Consider the following 18,622-nt stretch of genomic DNA (forward strand, 5'->3'; position numbering starts at 1 on the left):
TTTATAATTTTGCTAAGAAATAGAGCGCATAGTGATGTTGTTATTAAGGAACTTCTGATTACACAACAACAGTAGGATGTAGAGCGTATATGGTGTCACTAAAAATCTTCTGCGCATGCGAGAACGTTAAGTTCTCATCGCATGGATTCTAGGATGCAATTTGGCCAAATCTATGTATGTAGAGAACGTAGGACGCCTGCTAGGACGGTCACGCATGAGTGATTCCATTCTGTTGTCGCATAAATTGAAAGCATCCTATTGTCATCCCCTGATTATTGGATCTGTAAATTTTCCAAAATCAAAACAATATGTTACCATCTTCACTCCTGGAGCATATAACAAAATAGATTAATACATAATGCTACAACATCTGACCAGGTACCAATTTATATTCTTTGGTGGGAAGAGACAAACATAGATTAAAGTGCATTTCCCAAACACAAGTGAAATGCAAAGTTAATGTTCAATTGCTGACCTTAACTTTGAAAGCCTGAACCACAAACGCTATATTAACCGCTCTAATATTATTTTATGGATTTGAATACCTAAGTGACAAACAGATACTAGTACCATTATTTCTTGTGTATAATATGCAAATATAGTAATATTTTTTTTCCATTTTAACTTTCTAATTCTAATTCTGTACAAATTAGTCTTAAAAGTGCTTCTGTCACTTTTATATTGTTCTATAGCAAACTAATGTGGCTACACTTTTTATTTATCATAATTAATTCTAAAACTTAAATATTATAAAATAGAAATCCATTATTTTATATTGTTTATTGGCTGATCAGAGACAAAATATCTTTAATAATCACTATCTTGTATCATAAGCAGTTGTTTTCTGGATATTAACAATTTAAGGTATGTACAAGCGAGTTCATGACATCGACATCATTAATTTATTTCATTTTGCTACCACTTTTGACAGAATGGATATTTTATTGCCTGTAATTTTTTAAACTTAAAAGTTTTTTTCTGTAATTGACAATCAGAATAAGAAATTTAATACTAATGATATATTGTAGCTTGTTTCGGGGTTTTAAGCTTAAAGGGTATGACTATACAATCACTTCACTAGTTCATAAACTTTTCACCTCAAATGTTTCTAACAAGAATTTTCACTAAAATTTCAGATACGTGCTAATAGTAAATCAGTTGGTGAAGTGTTTAAAGGGACAACAAAAACATGTGCCATTGTTGAAAAATCTAATCAAAATTGATGGCTGTTTTTCAAAATTGAAAATTTATTTAGAATATTTTACATTCATATTAAGTGGCTGAGATTCTATATTTTTGTGGGACAGTAGCTTGAAATAACCCACTAATGCTAGGACCAGTGGGGGAGAGAGGATCCCCTCCCTGGATGGTTATGTGTCTGTGAATTGGCAAACTAGCCTAATGCAACCCTGAGCCACCCTGACACTTGCACGATTTTCGTGCCTGTAATGCAGCGCAAAAAAAAGGGCGCATTGGCACGCTTTGACATGCAATGGCACTACTTGTTTACGCATAGGTGAAGTATTGTTCATGTCTACTGTACCCGTTGTCTCACAATGATCTGTAGTGTCAAGCACAACACGCATCCTGCTGTCTTCCTGCATCGCCACACATTGCCCCGATGACTTCGCGTAAGCGCGATGTCGTTGTGGTAATTTTTATCCCACTTGGTGGCACGCTGTATATTTGGCGTAGATTTCACACCTACTTTATTCCTCAACTCGCTGTGGACGATACAACATGCTGATTGCCAGAAACACTCTAATTGTAGAACAGAGTAGGTGTCTATTAGTCTATATCTAGCAGGACTGTTACTTTTTAAGGAGCAGGAGAAAAGGCAGCAAGAGGAAGAGCATGACGCATTGACATGCACCGTCGGCAGTGTTCATGCTGAGTTTGCGCAGCGTCGGCGATCATTGATGCGTGCCAAACGTTTTAAAATTCTCTCTACGGCATGGCATGCACCCCCACACTCTTCACATACTCCTGATGATCTTTCCCAAAGCCTTTAATCATTTGGATGCCGAAGTGTGCACACCATTGTGGGAATGAAAATCGTGCAAGTGTCAGGGTGGCATAACTATCTAAAAATATGAACTTATATTTGGTACATTCCCCCCTACCTTTGGAATTTCCACCACTATTCATACTTCACATATTATTATAGTAGACCAGCATTGAAGTGGCATGATGAAGAGACTTTCTATGCATGTTAAAAGTATTTAACATCCTGAGTCATCCACTCAAGTTATCAGTTATGATATAGTACAGACTTGGCCTGACACAAAATCTACACACCCATTGCCCATTGAAGACAGGTTAATGGGAAAGGCTTCCTTTTATTAGAGGGCAAATGTATATTATTGTGCTCTAATTTTTAAGTAGTTTGAGGGTATTACTGTGCATGCAAGATGATACCAAATATGATGTTTGTCTATCAATGTTTGCCTATTATCTTTTTAACAGCAATGAGAACTAGAGGTTCCTGCAAAGTAGAACAAACATTCTTTTGTATTGTACAGAAGCAGGTCTAGAATTTTTTTAACTAAGGGTACCATTTTTTTTAGTGAAAATTGAGGTGTAAGGGGTGGCTAGCTATGGATTGCGGTGATAGGAAGGTGAAGGTGGGTTTGGTCGCACCCTCCTGCAAAAAAAACTGTGCTTTAATACAGTATATTGTAGATGAATGGAAATGTGTGTTCATTTTATGCTGTGTAACGAAATATCGTAACATTTTGTATTTACAATATATGTCAGTGGCAAATATAAAAACAAAAGAGACATCCTCCCTACATCTGCCTGTTATAAACATGATCAATTTAAAGTTCTTATGCAGGCTAGATGCAACCAGCCTGCATAACATTCTTTATATTAGTAAAATTACCCTTGTCTCACAGTCATTTTAATGGAGTGAATCATGCCCAGGAAATGTTTATCGCCCACAAGCTTTAATTTTGATGTGTCTACATTCATTTACATGTGACAAGTAATATTTAGCCACTGTCTAAAGTTAAAATCTAAAACTGTATTTACATTCAATCAGTGATTAAATTTAGCCAAGTAAGACTATCCTTCATCTTGGTCACACACAGCTTTAAAGTTCAGGTTTTTTAAAAGGTGTGAATAAATCCTGTTACTTAAAGGATTTGAACCCAGAAAACTGGATTTGAAAGGTGATCATTAAGTCACAGCTCTAATATTAGCTTTTAAGCAATAGTTTAAAGAGTCAAAATCTTCTGACATGGTTATCCAGAAATTTAATTTGAAGTGAAATGATTGTCCAGTATAGTTTAAGAAAAACATCAGTTTAGAATTTGAATGATACATTTATCTTGGAACTCAGTTTAAAGTTGAAAAAAATCCATCCGGATTTTGTCGTCGGTTCCTAAAGATATCTACTCTCATTCTTTTTTATGCTTGTCAAAATGTCAGAAATTATCATGAAAAATATGTGATAAATTTATTTCATGTCTTGTGTCCATCTCCTGTCATTTATAAATATAATTTTGATATCACTTTCCAAGGTTTCATACTGTTTTAATTTGCATGATGACAATAAAGACATTATTATGAAGTGTTTTGTATATTAAGAAATGTTATATAGTTGGCTTTCTCATAGGTTCTATACTTTCATTTTCCTTTTATTGTCCATATATTTTTATTCATTCAAAAACCAACAGTGATGAATACTGCCACTATTAACAGGTTTAATAAACAATAGAATATAATATTCCACTGTCAAGGAAGAATGCGCCTGAAAGTTAAAGGGACTATCTGACTCAGGTGTGTGTATATAGCAAGTCCTGAAGCTTAGTGCCATTTCATTCCTATCACTTCACTTTTGCTTTTTTTTTTGCTTGGTATGCCTGACGTTACGGTCATTATTGACGAGAGGCGGCCCACAAAGTATTTAATTAAGTTATAAGCCATTAAATACTCGCACCTAAGACTGAAACATAGCATGAGCCCCTCACAGCCCATCAACAGTGCAAGCTGGGATAACTAAGTATGGTCGAGGATGGTCAGCATGTGGCTCGAACTCCCGACCACAAAGTTCAGAACCGGAATGGTGATAGCTGTGCCAAACCACCTTCCCCAACCTCTTTCACACCAATTCAGAATTGTTCGCATTTATTAGAAGAATACCTGCACTTCACATATTATGTTGCTGAACTACATTTGTAATCAGGGAGATAGTATATTGTCTCCCTAGTGCAGTGGTTCCCAACCGAAAATTAATTGGTTCCACCAAGTCAAAAGGGTCCACGCTAAACTTAAGACCAATGTTCATGATTCCATTATTTTTCTTAACAGTGTGATGATAAATATCTAATACTGCTTATCATTAATAGGAGCCTTAATTATCAATAATGAAATAACTTTCATGTTGTACTTTGATGGCAAATCATCTTCTATCTAATCTTATCCTATTGGTGGGATATCGACAATGAATAAACCTAGACTTGGGAGCAGGGGTTTAGCCAGAAAAATTAAATAGCTAAGCTTATGCTTGGGAGTCTGTGTATGCTTTTAACTTGTCACGAGGAGTCCGCGAATGCAAAAAGGTTGGGAACCACTGCCTTAGTGTAATGAAATGAAAGTTTATTTAGAGTATCTATTGCCATATATTATTTCTATTATATACTGTAATATATCTGGTAAACTAGTTTCTCAACTATTAAAAAAAATAAATTCATGTATGATTTATGTATAATAATTAATAATTTTATTAAACTTTTTGAAAACATTAAAATGTTGAATTGTGAACTCTTGGAATTTTAGTTCACAAAAAAAGAGGCCAACATATTGATTGTGGTAAATAGCAAATTGTTGTAGTAATTAAATCTTAATACAAGTAGGACAACTATGGTATGTGCAGGAAACCATATGACCCACCACCACAAAATGAATCATTTTGCCCCTCCTGTTTAATTGATGAAATAGTTGGAATCTGGATTTTGGTGAAAATAAGTTGTGTATGCTGAACTAAGGAGATATTAATGTTCTTGGTTTTAATATACACTTCTTTTTTTTTCCCTTTTTTTTTTTTAAAACATTAAAATTTTACCCAGACTCGGTGTTCTGATTTTTTTGCCGATTTCAGGCTCAGAATGTTCTTATTTTGTTCTTATTTTTACACACTTTCCAAACATAAAAAAAGTATTACTGTACAGTAGTATATTACTGTACTCTATGTTAGAGGGTATTACATAGCCACACCTACTGTACTACCTTTAAGATATGCATAATTTATGTTAAATTTTCTATTTTTTTAAATATAAAAACCTCATTTGACATTTTACCTCAGCCTCAAATTGTTCATATTTTGCAGGGACGTCGATCCGTGGTGGAAAGTGGGGGGGGGGGGGAGAAAATGCAAAATAAGAATGCCTTATGCCATAGGCCCAAGCCTTTGTTGGGGGCCAGGGGAGTGCCTAGGGCCCAGGTGAGGGTCCAGGGATGAAGCCCCCGGTAGCTATGGTGCCTATTTAGCCTGGGCTCCTTGAATCTGCCACTGACATACTCATTAAAAGTTTTTAAAATTATCCTGGTAATCATAATTATGCCCACTTATATATTTTGTGCAAACTAACACTCTAGCTAAGATCGGTGGATGGATTGAAGAGGGACCAAGATTATATAAATGTCTTCACGTAGGTCCCCTAGACCAACTATGTTGTACTTAGACAACTACAGACCAATGAGCTGTAGCTTTATGAAAGGAAACAAGCTGGAACAAGAGACAATTTTTTTTATTTACCTGGCCTTTATATGAATTATACTTTTTCTCCCTATGGACATTATATATGATATCTCCCAGATACATTCATTCTGATATATTGTACCACTTGGCAAAATGGTTTGGCCAACATATATCCAGATCAACAGGTGCTTTTATAACTGTAACAATTCCTTTACTATATGTTGATTGATTGTCCTAAATATTTATGGTCCTAAATACCCTGAATTTTTCCACCACATGAAACCTGCTCCTTTAAAAAATTATATTGTGATACTTTAACTTATCTAACTTATAACCTTAAGTTATTAGCTATTTTCTGTGGAGGTGTTCGCCCCAGCACAGTGGTTGTGCCACTATCGCACAGGACCACATCGAGTGGCCAAGACCCTCGTCGGGAAAGAAACCAATTATTCGTCCGGGAACACTGCTTTGAAAATAGTGTTACTGCCTGAGAATGCTATTTCTGGGCATTTAAAGGTGCATGTTCTTAAACTTTTGTTTGGACGCCTGCTGGGAATTTTGAACACTCATTGGAGACTATTGATTCTTTGATTTTTCAGTCTCTTTTGTGTTTTCTTAGACTTATTGCTTTTTTAGATTTTTCAAGTCTTTTTAGTGTACATTTATTTTTGTTTACCATATAATAGTTATGTCTAGTAATATTTTACAAATGCTGAAAGTAATTTCACTCATTGCTTTTGATTACTAGGGACCCTTGCTGTTTCACCAACATATTGATTTCCAGCATGCATCGCATTCAATTTTAAAAATCTTACTAACTTATGTTGAACTGTTTTACTTCAGTTAACACCAATATTTTTTATTTATCCTGAAAAGAAATGACATGTTGCAATTTTTCTGCCAGTAAGCATAAGTAGGGAATGTAAAAATGATTAAAAGTTAAGAGTTGTTAAAGTTCGTAGGCCAAGAACTATTTCCTCCTTTATATTGAAATGTTGATCCATGGGAAAAATACATTTCTTCAATGACAATTGCATCATATGACCTTGTACTGAGATGACACTGTTCACTCGCTTATTTTCTATGATTATTTTTTGTCTTCTTAGTAAGGATTCATTGTCAGACCTGCAAACAGTGTATGCTGCCAAATCACAAGTGCAATGACCTCAGGACAGGCTGTCATATCTGTGGAAAGTTGAACCACAAACGTAAATACTGCCCTCATAGGGAGAAAAAGTAAGTCTGTTAAAATTAAACACAGTACTATGGCTCAGACAGATGTACTTAGTGTCTATATAATCAATATTTTTTTTTTCTATTTGTGTGAAGGAGTGGAGTTGTAAGGGGATTTTCTTGTGTGCCTTTTAATCCATATCAATTATCCATATATTTTTTTAATATTTATACATAGAACTAAAAAATTTCAATAATATAGCAGTAGTTTTCACTATAGACACAGATTTTTTTTGTTAAAAAAAGGTATTTTATATTTTCACTGGTTTATGGAGATTTTTACAACAAATTTTAGTGCCCAAAAGAATTGGAAACTGTTATTTATACATCCATTTATTGTCAATTTTTCAGGTTATTGATTTTCATTTGGATGCTAACAGCTATACAAAGTTACCAAACAAAATATTTATTTAAATTAAGATTTAACTCAATACACAAAGTATATCTTTAAAATCTGAATAGTGCCGTTGCAATTTATTATCTTTTTAGTAATATTGTTTGACTAATTGCTCCTGCGCAACAATTAGCCATACTCATTGAACTTTTAGAACTTATTTCGAAATATATTCTCCATTTTTACGATTTTGTTTTATATAAATACAACCGTGAGAAATGTTTTATAGTGGCTGTAACACTGAAGGTGGTAGGTAGTAATATTGGCAATTATGGTTAAATTTATTCATGTTCTGGTTATTAAGCACAAATTAATTCATGTTCAGGTTGTTAACCACGGTAATGAATATACTTAACGCCAAAATTGGCTCTTCAGATTTAACAGGAAAGGAGGGAACAAGTGGCATATTTTTTCGTGTCAGTTTGACCTGTTTGTCAAAATAATTTTGATGTTTTTATGATGATTATTAAGGTCAAGGCTTTCTATGGGTTTTCTAATTCCATATTTTTACATTTTTTTGGGGGGGTTCGGAAAAACATTTTTGGATTTTTTTTTTTATTCCCCTATTCAAAGTGTGTTCTACAAATAATTTAGATATATTTTGTTGAGTAATTAATATTATATAATTTATATAGTATAACTTTGTTGGTTCATAATTGCATTCAAATTTTAAGGTGAGTTTTGCATTTTGTGTACTGTATCCAGTGCCTCAAGGGAGACAGTTATTCAAATATGTCTCTTCTGATATCAAACTTGTGTCAAATTATATAAAACAGCCAAGGTAAAAGAAATTACTGAATTGGTTATGTTAACTTTGTTCAAGTCCCTTATTTAATGATATTGAAGTGTAAGATTATGTTTTTATTTTGCTCGTATTCCGTATAGGTATTTCACTTTCCACAAATTTTTGTTTCTAATCTTAGTGATGTTACTGCTAGTCAACTTCATAGGTGTAGACTGAAGCATTTGGGTGAGGACGCATCTCCATCACCATGACTTCAAATTAGTTAGTTATTTAATGGGTTAAAATACTAAATATGATTACTATATTTAGTATTCATTGGAATAAGGAAATAGTCCTGTATTTTCAATGTTTCACACCTCCCAGGTCGTTTCGCACCCCGCCCCCTCCCCCTTCAAGACCAAAATCAGCCTATGCCTATGACCATCATCATCCTTTACACTTCAATTGAGGCTTGCTATCCAAAAAACAGTTTACTGTTTGTCGCTTATTATTAAACTGAGTAATTAGCATAAGAATGTGGCGGGATTGTATACTTTAGTACAGAAAAGCCATCTGTTACACATAGGCTATGTTCACACACACGGCGTAAGACTGGCGTAGCTTACGCCAGGCGTAAGCTAATTCACGGATTAAAATTACAAAGTGTTCACACAAACGGCGTTCGCTATATTAACGCTGGCATTAAACTAGTAGTAATATAGACCTATAGGTGAATAGTTTTAAATTTTAAATAATGTACGGGTTCTTAACTGTAGTAAAATTAACAGTGTATCAGTAAAACTTTTAAATCTGTGAATTGTTCGAAGTGAACTTATATGATTATTGTATTTTAAATGAACAATTTTACTTTGATTTTTCAGCTAGCATTGTTGGTGTTGCAGGTTTTAATAGACAGTTTAAATAGGTTAAAATGTCCTACAAAACAAGATCAACAAATCATATACATTATAACTAAGTAAGATATGCAATAGAAAAAGAACCCCTTTACCATTTCATTTATAGAGAGCACAGGAAAGAGACCAAAGTAGCTAATATATTGCAATCGTGATTGGTCTATCTCTTGAAATGAGGTCAAATCATTCAAGCATCACTGGCGTTAGCTCAGTGGCGTTAGCTAATCTGGGGTCTGCAGGTAGCGTTAATAACACCAAGGACGTGGCGTAGTGAGTGGCTTTAACAGCGCCACTGCCTAGTTCACACACAAAGGTGTACACTACGCCATGCTTAAGCCAGCCTTACGCCGTGTGTGTAAACATAGCCTTAACTTAATAGCAATAGTAAGTTGATTCCAGTATGTGACTCATCATTTTAAAAAACATTACAATGTGGAAAATAAAAATATATTAAAAAGTCAATTTTCATTTTTTGGTCACCAATGCGGGTTTTGGGAAGGCAATCCTCAGTTACACTTTTGTTTGTTTTTGACTCACATATATAACACATCCTCTCTGACAGCGTGAACCTACTATCAGTGACTCAAGATTACTGACATACTCTACTCTGCTTGTTTGCGCCCTCAGGAGTATTCTCGCATTAGCAAGATTTCCACTGATTGTGTCACCCTGGTTCAATATTTGTAAATAAATAAATACTGTGACAGTTAATATCTCTAAAGATGGTTGATGGTATATGTATTTAGCTTAACTGGTTTTCTGTGATTTTGTTTTTCTTTGAACTATTTAATATAATTGTAATCATTATTTTATTTGTATAGTACCTATGTAACACTTGTTTTTGCAATGATGAATAATAGCAATCCATATGCCCACATTTGACGTTTAGTGAACTTAATCCTTAAGTTCCCAGCTTATACTAGCTACCCATGGCACCAGGCAGGAAACACTTTTAAATTAATTAACTTGTTTACCTTGGCGATCGGCTCATGTTAAAAATGACTGATGTGGGCGAGATAGTTGTTTTTTCAGTGTTTTAAGCTAATTGGCTCCTGGCCCCAGTATCACTATCTATATCGACATCCTATGGGATTTAGTCCTCCCTTGGGAATGATTCAAGCGGCCTGATTGAATGTGATCCATAGATATTTGTTTCCTGGTAGATGCTTGTGCTCAGCCGATACATGGGAATATGTGTGATGTACTACCAGCGAGTCTTTGATTTGTTGAAAGTGAGACTGTTTACAAAAGCACTATTAATTATAAATGAGTGCTTTTGTAATTTGTTAGCCTACAAACAATTACAATCAATTTGATTTGTTATTAACTGTGCGTAGCTTACCAAATCATGCGTAATTGTAGCCGGCATCTTGACTAATCTTGTGACCTCTTTCCCTATATAATAGATTCTTGATGTCACTTTAGTCATTAATTTCGAAGAACCAATAGCAGTCTTAGCTTGAATTTCTTTTTTGGCTATTTCTTGTGACCAGCTCTTGGCAAAACCTTACATTTGTCATTAACAATCAAAATTGAGATTTTTTTTAATTTAAATTCTTTAGGTATTTAACATTGATTGAATTTATGAAAATTAATTATTATTGCCGAAGTTATACATATTTAATTCATTGGATATCATCAGCAATATAAGTTTTATAGAAACAGCTTTCAAAGACTCTTAAGTCAGTAATTTAATATTAAGGTGTGTATTTTAAAAAATATATATTTTAATATACTTTTCATTTAGATTTGGTAATTGATATTATTGATAGAATTTTTCTCAAATCTATTGTATAGCATAAACAGGAAAAAACCTAAAATTGGTCAAATACTGATTCTGGGGTATTGTAGCTGAATGCTGACAAATGTAATGTGAATATTTAAAAAAAAAAAATTTTTTAAGATGTCAGATGAGGGTGGAACAAAAATAAAAATAAAATTTTGTTTTCTTATTTAGCAAATGGTTTTTGCCAAAAACACCCAGAGGAGAAAATAGAAATATAATTTTATTGTTAAATGTCAACAGATGGAATGGTTAAATGCTTTAAATTTATACAATCAGGAAGAAATATACTTATCTTATTTTTGGAGATTTCAAGGCAGCGGTGGGCTTAATAAAAATAAATAAAAACATTTTTTGTGGCGACTGTTACGCTCATTGGCCAAAAATATAATTATATTTTTATTCAAAATCATCTTTATTAGCCAGCGGCGGGTTCGCTAAACATTGTTTGCAAAAAGTCTTGCCTAACTAAACAACCTCGACATCAGAAAAAAGAAATTAAATATGTCTATATGTATTATTGTTTTTCACCAACATTTTTCAACAAAGGAAATGCCAATTTAAATTATTAAAGTAAAAAAAAAAAGTAATTTTAAATTAATTGATTAAAATACGGATATGCGTATAGGCAGAACAATTATGCATTTGATTTTATCTGAAACTTGTGTTGTTTGGTTATGTGTGTTTACTGATTCATTTATTTATTGAATTCATTTAATCTTAATCTCGTCCTTCCTACAATATTAAAGAAAAAGGCATAAAATATTTGATATCGTCTGTTACACTTGCTGTTGATTTTGGTTTTGATTCTTTCCTTTCTATATGTACCATAGTTCCTCCAGTATAAGCCTACCTCATTAAATATGAAATCGGGAAAATTTTGGAAGGGTCGGCTTATATTCCTGTTCATGAAAAAACTTATTCAACTTTAGAAATGACCAATATATAGTCAAATTTTCAATACTACTGTACATACCCTATATAAAGCCAATCTTTGATATTATCATAGAGCAGGGGTGGGCATAAAAATCGATCAGAGTGCCCAAGTGAGCTTTTGATTTAACACCGAGGGCCGCACCCAAACTTTGATGTTCCAGTGAGCTTCCAAAACCTCCAATCACTGCTTTTACATCACCTTTATTCTCAGTTTTAATGTTTAATAGCAGTAATTCAAATGTATTCGATGTGCATGTGTACCATACAAGATGTCTGCCTTAGATTCAGCCAATCATAGTATGCTAAAGCATCATTTTAATGGCACCCTCAACTTATCATTAAAGTTTCATATACAGCTATGTTAAAACTTGAGTGTTGCGGTGTTGGGATCACTATTTCAATTTTCATTTCTCAGTAATTTATTTTTAAAGCAGATACTCCACTTAACCTCTTTTGGCTATGATAGTTTAATAGCTTTATGGATATTGTATAACAATGATCCAGCATGGTTTCCCTTGATGTAGTTGAACTTGCCTAAGTCGAATCCAAAATGACATTTAAAAATTATTCAACTTAGGTACAATTCGACTTTTTGTTAATGAAAACACAAGAATTTGGCATGTAAAACGAGATCGACTTAGAAATTTGAGGTAAGCAAAGTTGACTTAGGCAAGTGTAACTGTAGTTATAAAAAAAGAATCTGGTGTTTAATACAAGTTTTGAACCTGGGAAATTTGGAATAAAATGCAGGCACCAAGCTACTATATATTATATTCATTTTTTGTCATTCCTATTTCTTTGGGTGTGGTTACATAAATAAATATTTTTAAATGTAGAGAAGTTTAAACATTTTTATTTATTGAACAATAATTGTTATGTTTTTCTTTATTGTGTATATCAATATAAACCAGATAATGTTAAATGTATTAATCAAGTAAAATAGGTTGAATGTGTCTTCAGTTAAAATCGTGCACATGATTTCATTGTTGACACTGAACAGCGCTAGCAAAACTTCCATCCTCTTTTTTGAAAAAGTACATTCATCAATTAACAAATGAAAGTTTCAAAAACAACCGCCCTCGATCCGGTTTCCCAAGAAGGTTTGGAATTATTCATGGCTCTTCTTAATTAGATAATTACCTAATTTTAATGGCTGATGAAGGATGCAGTATTGGTATTTATGTTTTTATGGGATGTTTCCTTCACTCAGAAGAACATCAGGTGAAGGACGTGTAATGCTAAGGCCTTGGCCATATCCTATCATGCTAACAGGTTGTCACAAATGGTGTACTAAACCTACGATTTTTAATATGTTTTGCATATATTTTATGACAAGTTGGTTGCTCTCTGTTTGGCCTGGTCATTCTTGAGCTTGAGCTAGCAATGGCTGATAGAACAATGTGGCGTGTCCAAGTGTCGTCTATAATACGACCGCGGTCAATGTATGATGATGATCACCATATAAATTTTCTGATAAATATTTGTAGTATTTTGTACTCAAATTGATAAGATTAAAAATGTCATTTAACTATAGAATGATATCAATTAAACTGAATTAATCACAAAATTAAATAAAATATAGCAGTTGAAAAATAGAAAGACATACTAATAATTGAGAGCATATTTTTGTAGTATTCTGATTGGATTAACTTTCAGATTCTGTATTTATCAATAATTTGTCGTTTTACTATGAGACTACAATTTTCTAAATCATGTTGCAAATCTAATTACTTCTGTTAACCTTCGGAGGAATGTATCATTATTGTTTGCTATGTTATTGTAATTACATTAAGCTTCTGAACACGCTATAAAACATTCATGCAGGAAAATTTATTATAGCGCCAAATAATATGTACTACCTTTAAAAATGCTGATGACAAGATGACCATGCTATAATGCACTAATACAAGAAAAAATGATTACAACTAAAAAATGTACAACCTTTGAAAATGCTGATACGAATATAGAATATAACATGCAATAAAACATGAAACTTTTTTTTATGCAAAAAAAATATGCAATCCTTAAAAGTGATGAGAATTTGAAGACATTATGAATACTACAGGAAAAGTGTTTATAACTTGAGCAAGTGATGAAATGACATCTAGTAACAAAAAAATGATTTAGACTTCTGACTCCAACATATTTTTATATTGAATGTGATTCTAAAAACAATACTTTATTTAGATTTCACAAAGTATAAATGTATAGAAAGTAGAGTGCATATAAATATTGAAATATTATTATGCAATTATAGTCTAGTTCTGAGGATAGTGTAGAAAATACTTAGAAGCCGAAGGAGCCATTATTTCCTGGAAAAAAAAAATTGCCTGAAGGCAATTTTTCAAAGAAATATTGACTCCTAAGGCTTCTATTTTCTGTAGTGTCTGAATTAACTTGACACTGTGGTGGACGACGAGAGTTGTTTAGATGGATATGTGCACTATATAAAACTACACTATTATTATTATTAATTTCTTAGCAAGTATACACACTGACAATTTTAGAAACGATTAATGATGAACCTTTTTGCTAAGCTCCGCCCCTTGGATTTTGTTGCTTAGGTCCCATAGAAAGAGCGTAAGTGTACGTATACAAATGCCTTTGTGGGACACGTGTCTGTTTTTCAGGCAAGCACGTAACCTTATCGATGTTCTGATTGATCAGTTGTTAAGATTGATTGACACTTTCGAAAGGTTCATAGATTTTGGTTGATAAACTTGAGTTCATTATTAGGTAGGCCTGACATCCTGGTCAACATTCGTTAAAGAGTATATGCAGTGTAAATGCTATGATGAATTTAAAATTCAAATTCAAAATATCTTTATTTGTAATCAAGGTATGCATCGATTGAATTAATACTGAAATGTAAGACAAAGCGGAAATTGAAAATTGATAAAACAATGAAAATACAAAAAAATAAAATAAAATTAGAAAGAATTTCATTATTCATTAATATTGACTTATTTACAAATTTTAATTAATTTACAAAAAATAAACTATATACTGGTACTATATACTATAAACTATGCATAACCTTGTCTATATGTACACCCGTTGTCGATAAAATTGGTGGTAGCTACTGTGTGTGCTGAACCAGGGGTGGCACCAGGATTTGCCCGACAAGAGGTCCAATGTCCCCAATGGAGGCCAGTGGCCCCCGCCAAGAGCAAAGTAGGTGTGGTCAGGCCTAAAATCTTTTGAAATTGGGCTGAGGGCGAAGCCTAATTTAGGGGTAACTATTATGTAGAAAATAAATATAATGTTTTTTTTCTCCCCAGCGAAATGCGGTATTTCTCACCGACGGCCCCACGCTGGCGCCACTCCTGGCTGATCCGTGAAGCTCATTTGGTCCCCCAGCTCAATTCCCATCACAAAGTATACACTCCTTAGAATTTCGTTTGAATTAAATCCAATCCAATCTTTCCATTCTATGCGATATACATTAATAATAATAAAAATGTTGGTATAGCTTTACCAGTCACTTGAATCATAGCCGAACATGCACAATATGTGAAATCTTCCCACTCCCTTCGGGAATATTCCAGTCGTGCCACAATTATTTGTACAACATGCAATTCATATCTAGGTACTGTCATATAAACACTTTTGGTGGAGTGAATTGGTACAAATGAGGCACTTAGCCCAAGGACACAACAAGTGGTCAGTCTGTCCAGATATCTCAAATGAAGTCCGCAGTTTTACAGATACCACATGCTTTCACATTATATTGAGTTTGAAAGTTTGTATTTGATTTAATTCAACTCAACCTTGATAATAAAAAATGTCTCCTGATAATACTTGCTTTTAGGCTGTCAGCTAATTTAATTTGATTTTTATTTATGAAATGTATGTCTAAAATCATCCTATCATAAACTGGAAGATTCTGCAATCGCACTAAACTTAGAGGGGAAGATATTACCAAGAACATGTGTAACATTCTAATGGATAAATCTTACCGCTGTTCACACTTAAATTTTTTGAGTTGTTTAGTTTTACTGCAAGAAATGTAAACGAGCCATGAAAATAAACTATTGAGGGAACTAATCCTTGTAATGATACACATCCATTTGAGTAATGCTCAAAATGACTTTGAAAGTTTAACCGAGATTCGTGTACGCATTGGATTTATTTGTTGTGCTAACACTAACCAAGTGGCACAATCCACTTGGTTGAACTAACTGCTCGTCTCAGTAGGTTTTCGTGAGAAAGATTCCAGGGCTGTTTGCACTGGACTAACTATGGTAAAATTAACCAGCATCTTGGTTAATATTACCAAAAAAAAAAAGTCCAGAGCAATTGTGGCTCAAAACATGTAAGTTAGGTAAATATTTCCTACATACAGTATATGGAGCTAGCAATCAGTACATTGGTGTTCAAACCTACCAGGTACCCATTTTAGATACTTCGAGTTGAGAGAGTTAAAGCGTACGTAAAGTGTTTTGCCCAAGGATACAAAAGTAACCCACAGCAATGGATTAAAACCCCCAGACTCCAAGGATATCTTCTGTAACTCTTACTCATTCCCCTCCTACTATAAACCTTAATGAAACCCCTGATAGTAATCCTTTGTTCTTTGTTAAGTAATCCCTATACTGCTGAGATCAGCTAAAACTGGGATGATTATGTAAGAGTGATGTCTGCAGCCAGTCAGATCAAATAAATAAAGTGCTTGAAAACGAAAATAAATTAAACTGAAGGTGCACTACCAGCATCTCTTTACTTACAGAACTTCACTGCCATACGTAGGAGTCACAGCAACTGCTGACTGGAGCAGCAAAACTCATGCACTGATGTCCCCCCAGGAGGAAATAGTGGGTGTGGTCTGGCACCGCTAAAAACCTTTCAAAAGTGGTCCCCGAAAGTATGACAAATTAGGGGTTTCAAGCTTATTTAATCGATTTTATAGAGTCTATTAATATGCGCAAAATACATATAATTTAAAAAAAAATTTTTTTCTCTCCTACGAATCCCCCCCCCCCCCCGGCCCGTGTAGCGCCCTAGATGCATGATAGTGGAGTGATGTTATCAGGGTTATACTGTAATGAATTTTATACATCATGGTTGCTTGTTGGATTTTATACAACCTTTGTGGGGTAAATCGTAGTTGTTGAACTAGAAAGGAAACAGGCATTTCTCTTTTATAGTAGGCAAACACAAATCTGTCAGAGTTTCTCTGTAACATTTCTAATTTTCTGCTTGCATTCCAAATTTCACTTGCAAGTTGCGGTCTTACAATAAGTGTACTAGTACTAGTGTAGTCTGTGCTTTTACTTCTTGTGTACAAAGATATAGTGTTCTTCTTATAGTAACCCAAGAGTTACTGTACCCAAGAGAATCCAAATACAGGTCTCCCTCCAATTAATGGCTACCTCCAATTAAAGACCACTTTCCTATGGTGCCATATTATCAAATGTCTTATTTTTATTATTCTAATTAGAGACCAAAGCTGCTAAAGGGCCATGTAAGCCCAGGTCCCAGAAATGGTCTTTAATTGGATGGAGACCTGTATTATGATACTAATTAATTTGCATTTAAAAAATATTGTAATACATATGTTATATTATTATACATTGTTGAAAATGCATTGATACTTTCTTGTATTGTGAAAATTATTAAAATTTATGTTTTTTGATTATAATTTCTTGGTGAATATCTTGGTGGGTTCCATAAGTTGATTTTTTTCATATAAAATATATATTCTATTCACATGCTGAAAAGTTCTTCTTTATCGTACCTAACGTATAAAAAGTGAACAAATTGCTAACATGTCCAGTTGTAAACGTATATATCACACACGAATCACAGACTTTCAAAATTGTTGTCTTTGAGTCACAAAAAATGTAAACATTTCAGTCTGTATTACTAAAAAAATACACAAGTGTTAGATTAAGTTTTCAAGTGTATTTGTTGCCGAAATCCTTTTGGGAATACAGCCATACATGTTAATTAAAACCGTGGCAGAAGATTCTGGTAGTATAGGAAGATGTACAGATGATGAACCACATAGTTCCCAAGATATTTTGATACTTAATCTTTTCTTAATCCAGTGAGTATTAAAACATCTCATGTGGTTATTAATCCTCTATGCTTTCATTTCAGTGTAACTATCTGTCAAATGTTGTTGAAATATCATTTTGCATTTGCATAGCAGAGTCATGTGGTTTTGATTTTCTTTTCCCACGAGACCGCACTGCCAAGGTTTGTTAGACGTCGGGAACTGACTCGACGCTGTTTTCGTAAACTGTCTTTCCGTTGGACCTTTTGCATTGCAAGCAACCAACAATATCTTGTCATTGGTCCTGTCAACTTGCGATCACTGAATCATAACCAATTTCATAAAAATACTGTATTTGATTTATTGTATCTTTTGTCTCATATCATTCTTATCTACATTTTTATAAGTTAACCCGCTGTAAAAATATTCATGTTAATTCAATTTGTCAAACACCAATTGCTTCTCTAAATTTAAATGTTAAATTCATTGATTTTTATTTTTTTTCTTTTAGAAACAGCTGAATCAATCAATATTTATATAAAATTCTAACAATTTTATACAGCTGTATATAATCTTTTATTTGAAGGTTTGCATGGCAAAGTAATAATATATATTAATGCTTGCGGTACACCACGTAGATACTGTAATAATTAACAAGTTGTTCAAAGCATGGAGCAGTTCATGATCTCTGAATCATGTATAAAATGTTATGTAAAACCAAACTCAAAGAGAGTTGAAACTCTTTTATAATATCTATTAAATTTTTTGCTCAAAAATTATTGTAGCAAAAACTTTTGAAAATTCTCACCTTGTTCATTTTTTAATTATCATGAACTTGCTTGGTGTTTCGGTTTGATGGACTCTGTATACTGCATTTTTTAATTTGTTATTTGTTTTTAGATTAATTTTAAAATATCATTTTGCACTGGTTCATGA

At 33.4% G+C, this 18,622-nt stretch overlaps 1 protein-coding gene across 1 annotated transcript in view; it reads left to right on the plus strand.

The window, feature by feature from the left end:
• Positions 1 to 18,622, plus strand: part of LOC117123694 (rRNA N6-adenosine-methyltransferase ZCCHC4-like) — a 56,780-nt gene that overhangs the window by 27,545 nt on the left and 10,613 nt on the right. The window contains exon 10 of the mRNA XM_033269708.1: positions 6,811 to 6,940. Within this exon, the coding sequence (XP_033125599.1) occupies positions 6,811 to 6,940 (130 nt within the window). The remainder of the gene's footprint in view (positions 1 to 6,810; positions 6,941 to 18,622) is intronic.

Source organism: Anneissia japonica, unplaced genomic scaffold, assembly GCF_011630105.1.
Source record: "Anneissia japonica isolate Jap-2015-1 unplaced genomic scaffold, ASM1163010v1 scaffold287714_len2871179_cov188, whole genome shotgun sequence".
Taxonomy (NCBI): Eukaryota; Metazoa; Echinodermata; class Crinoidea; order Comatulida; family Comatulidae; genus Anneissia; species Anneissia japonica.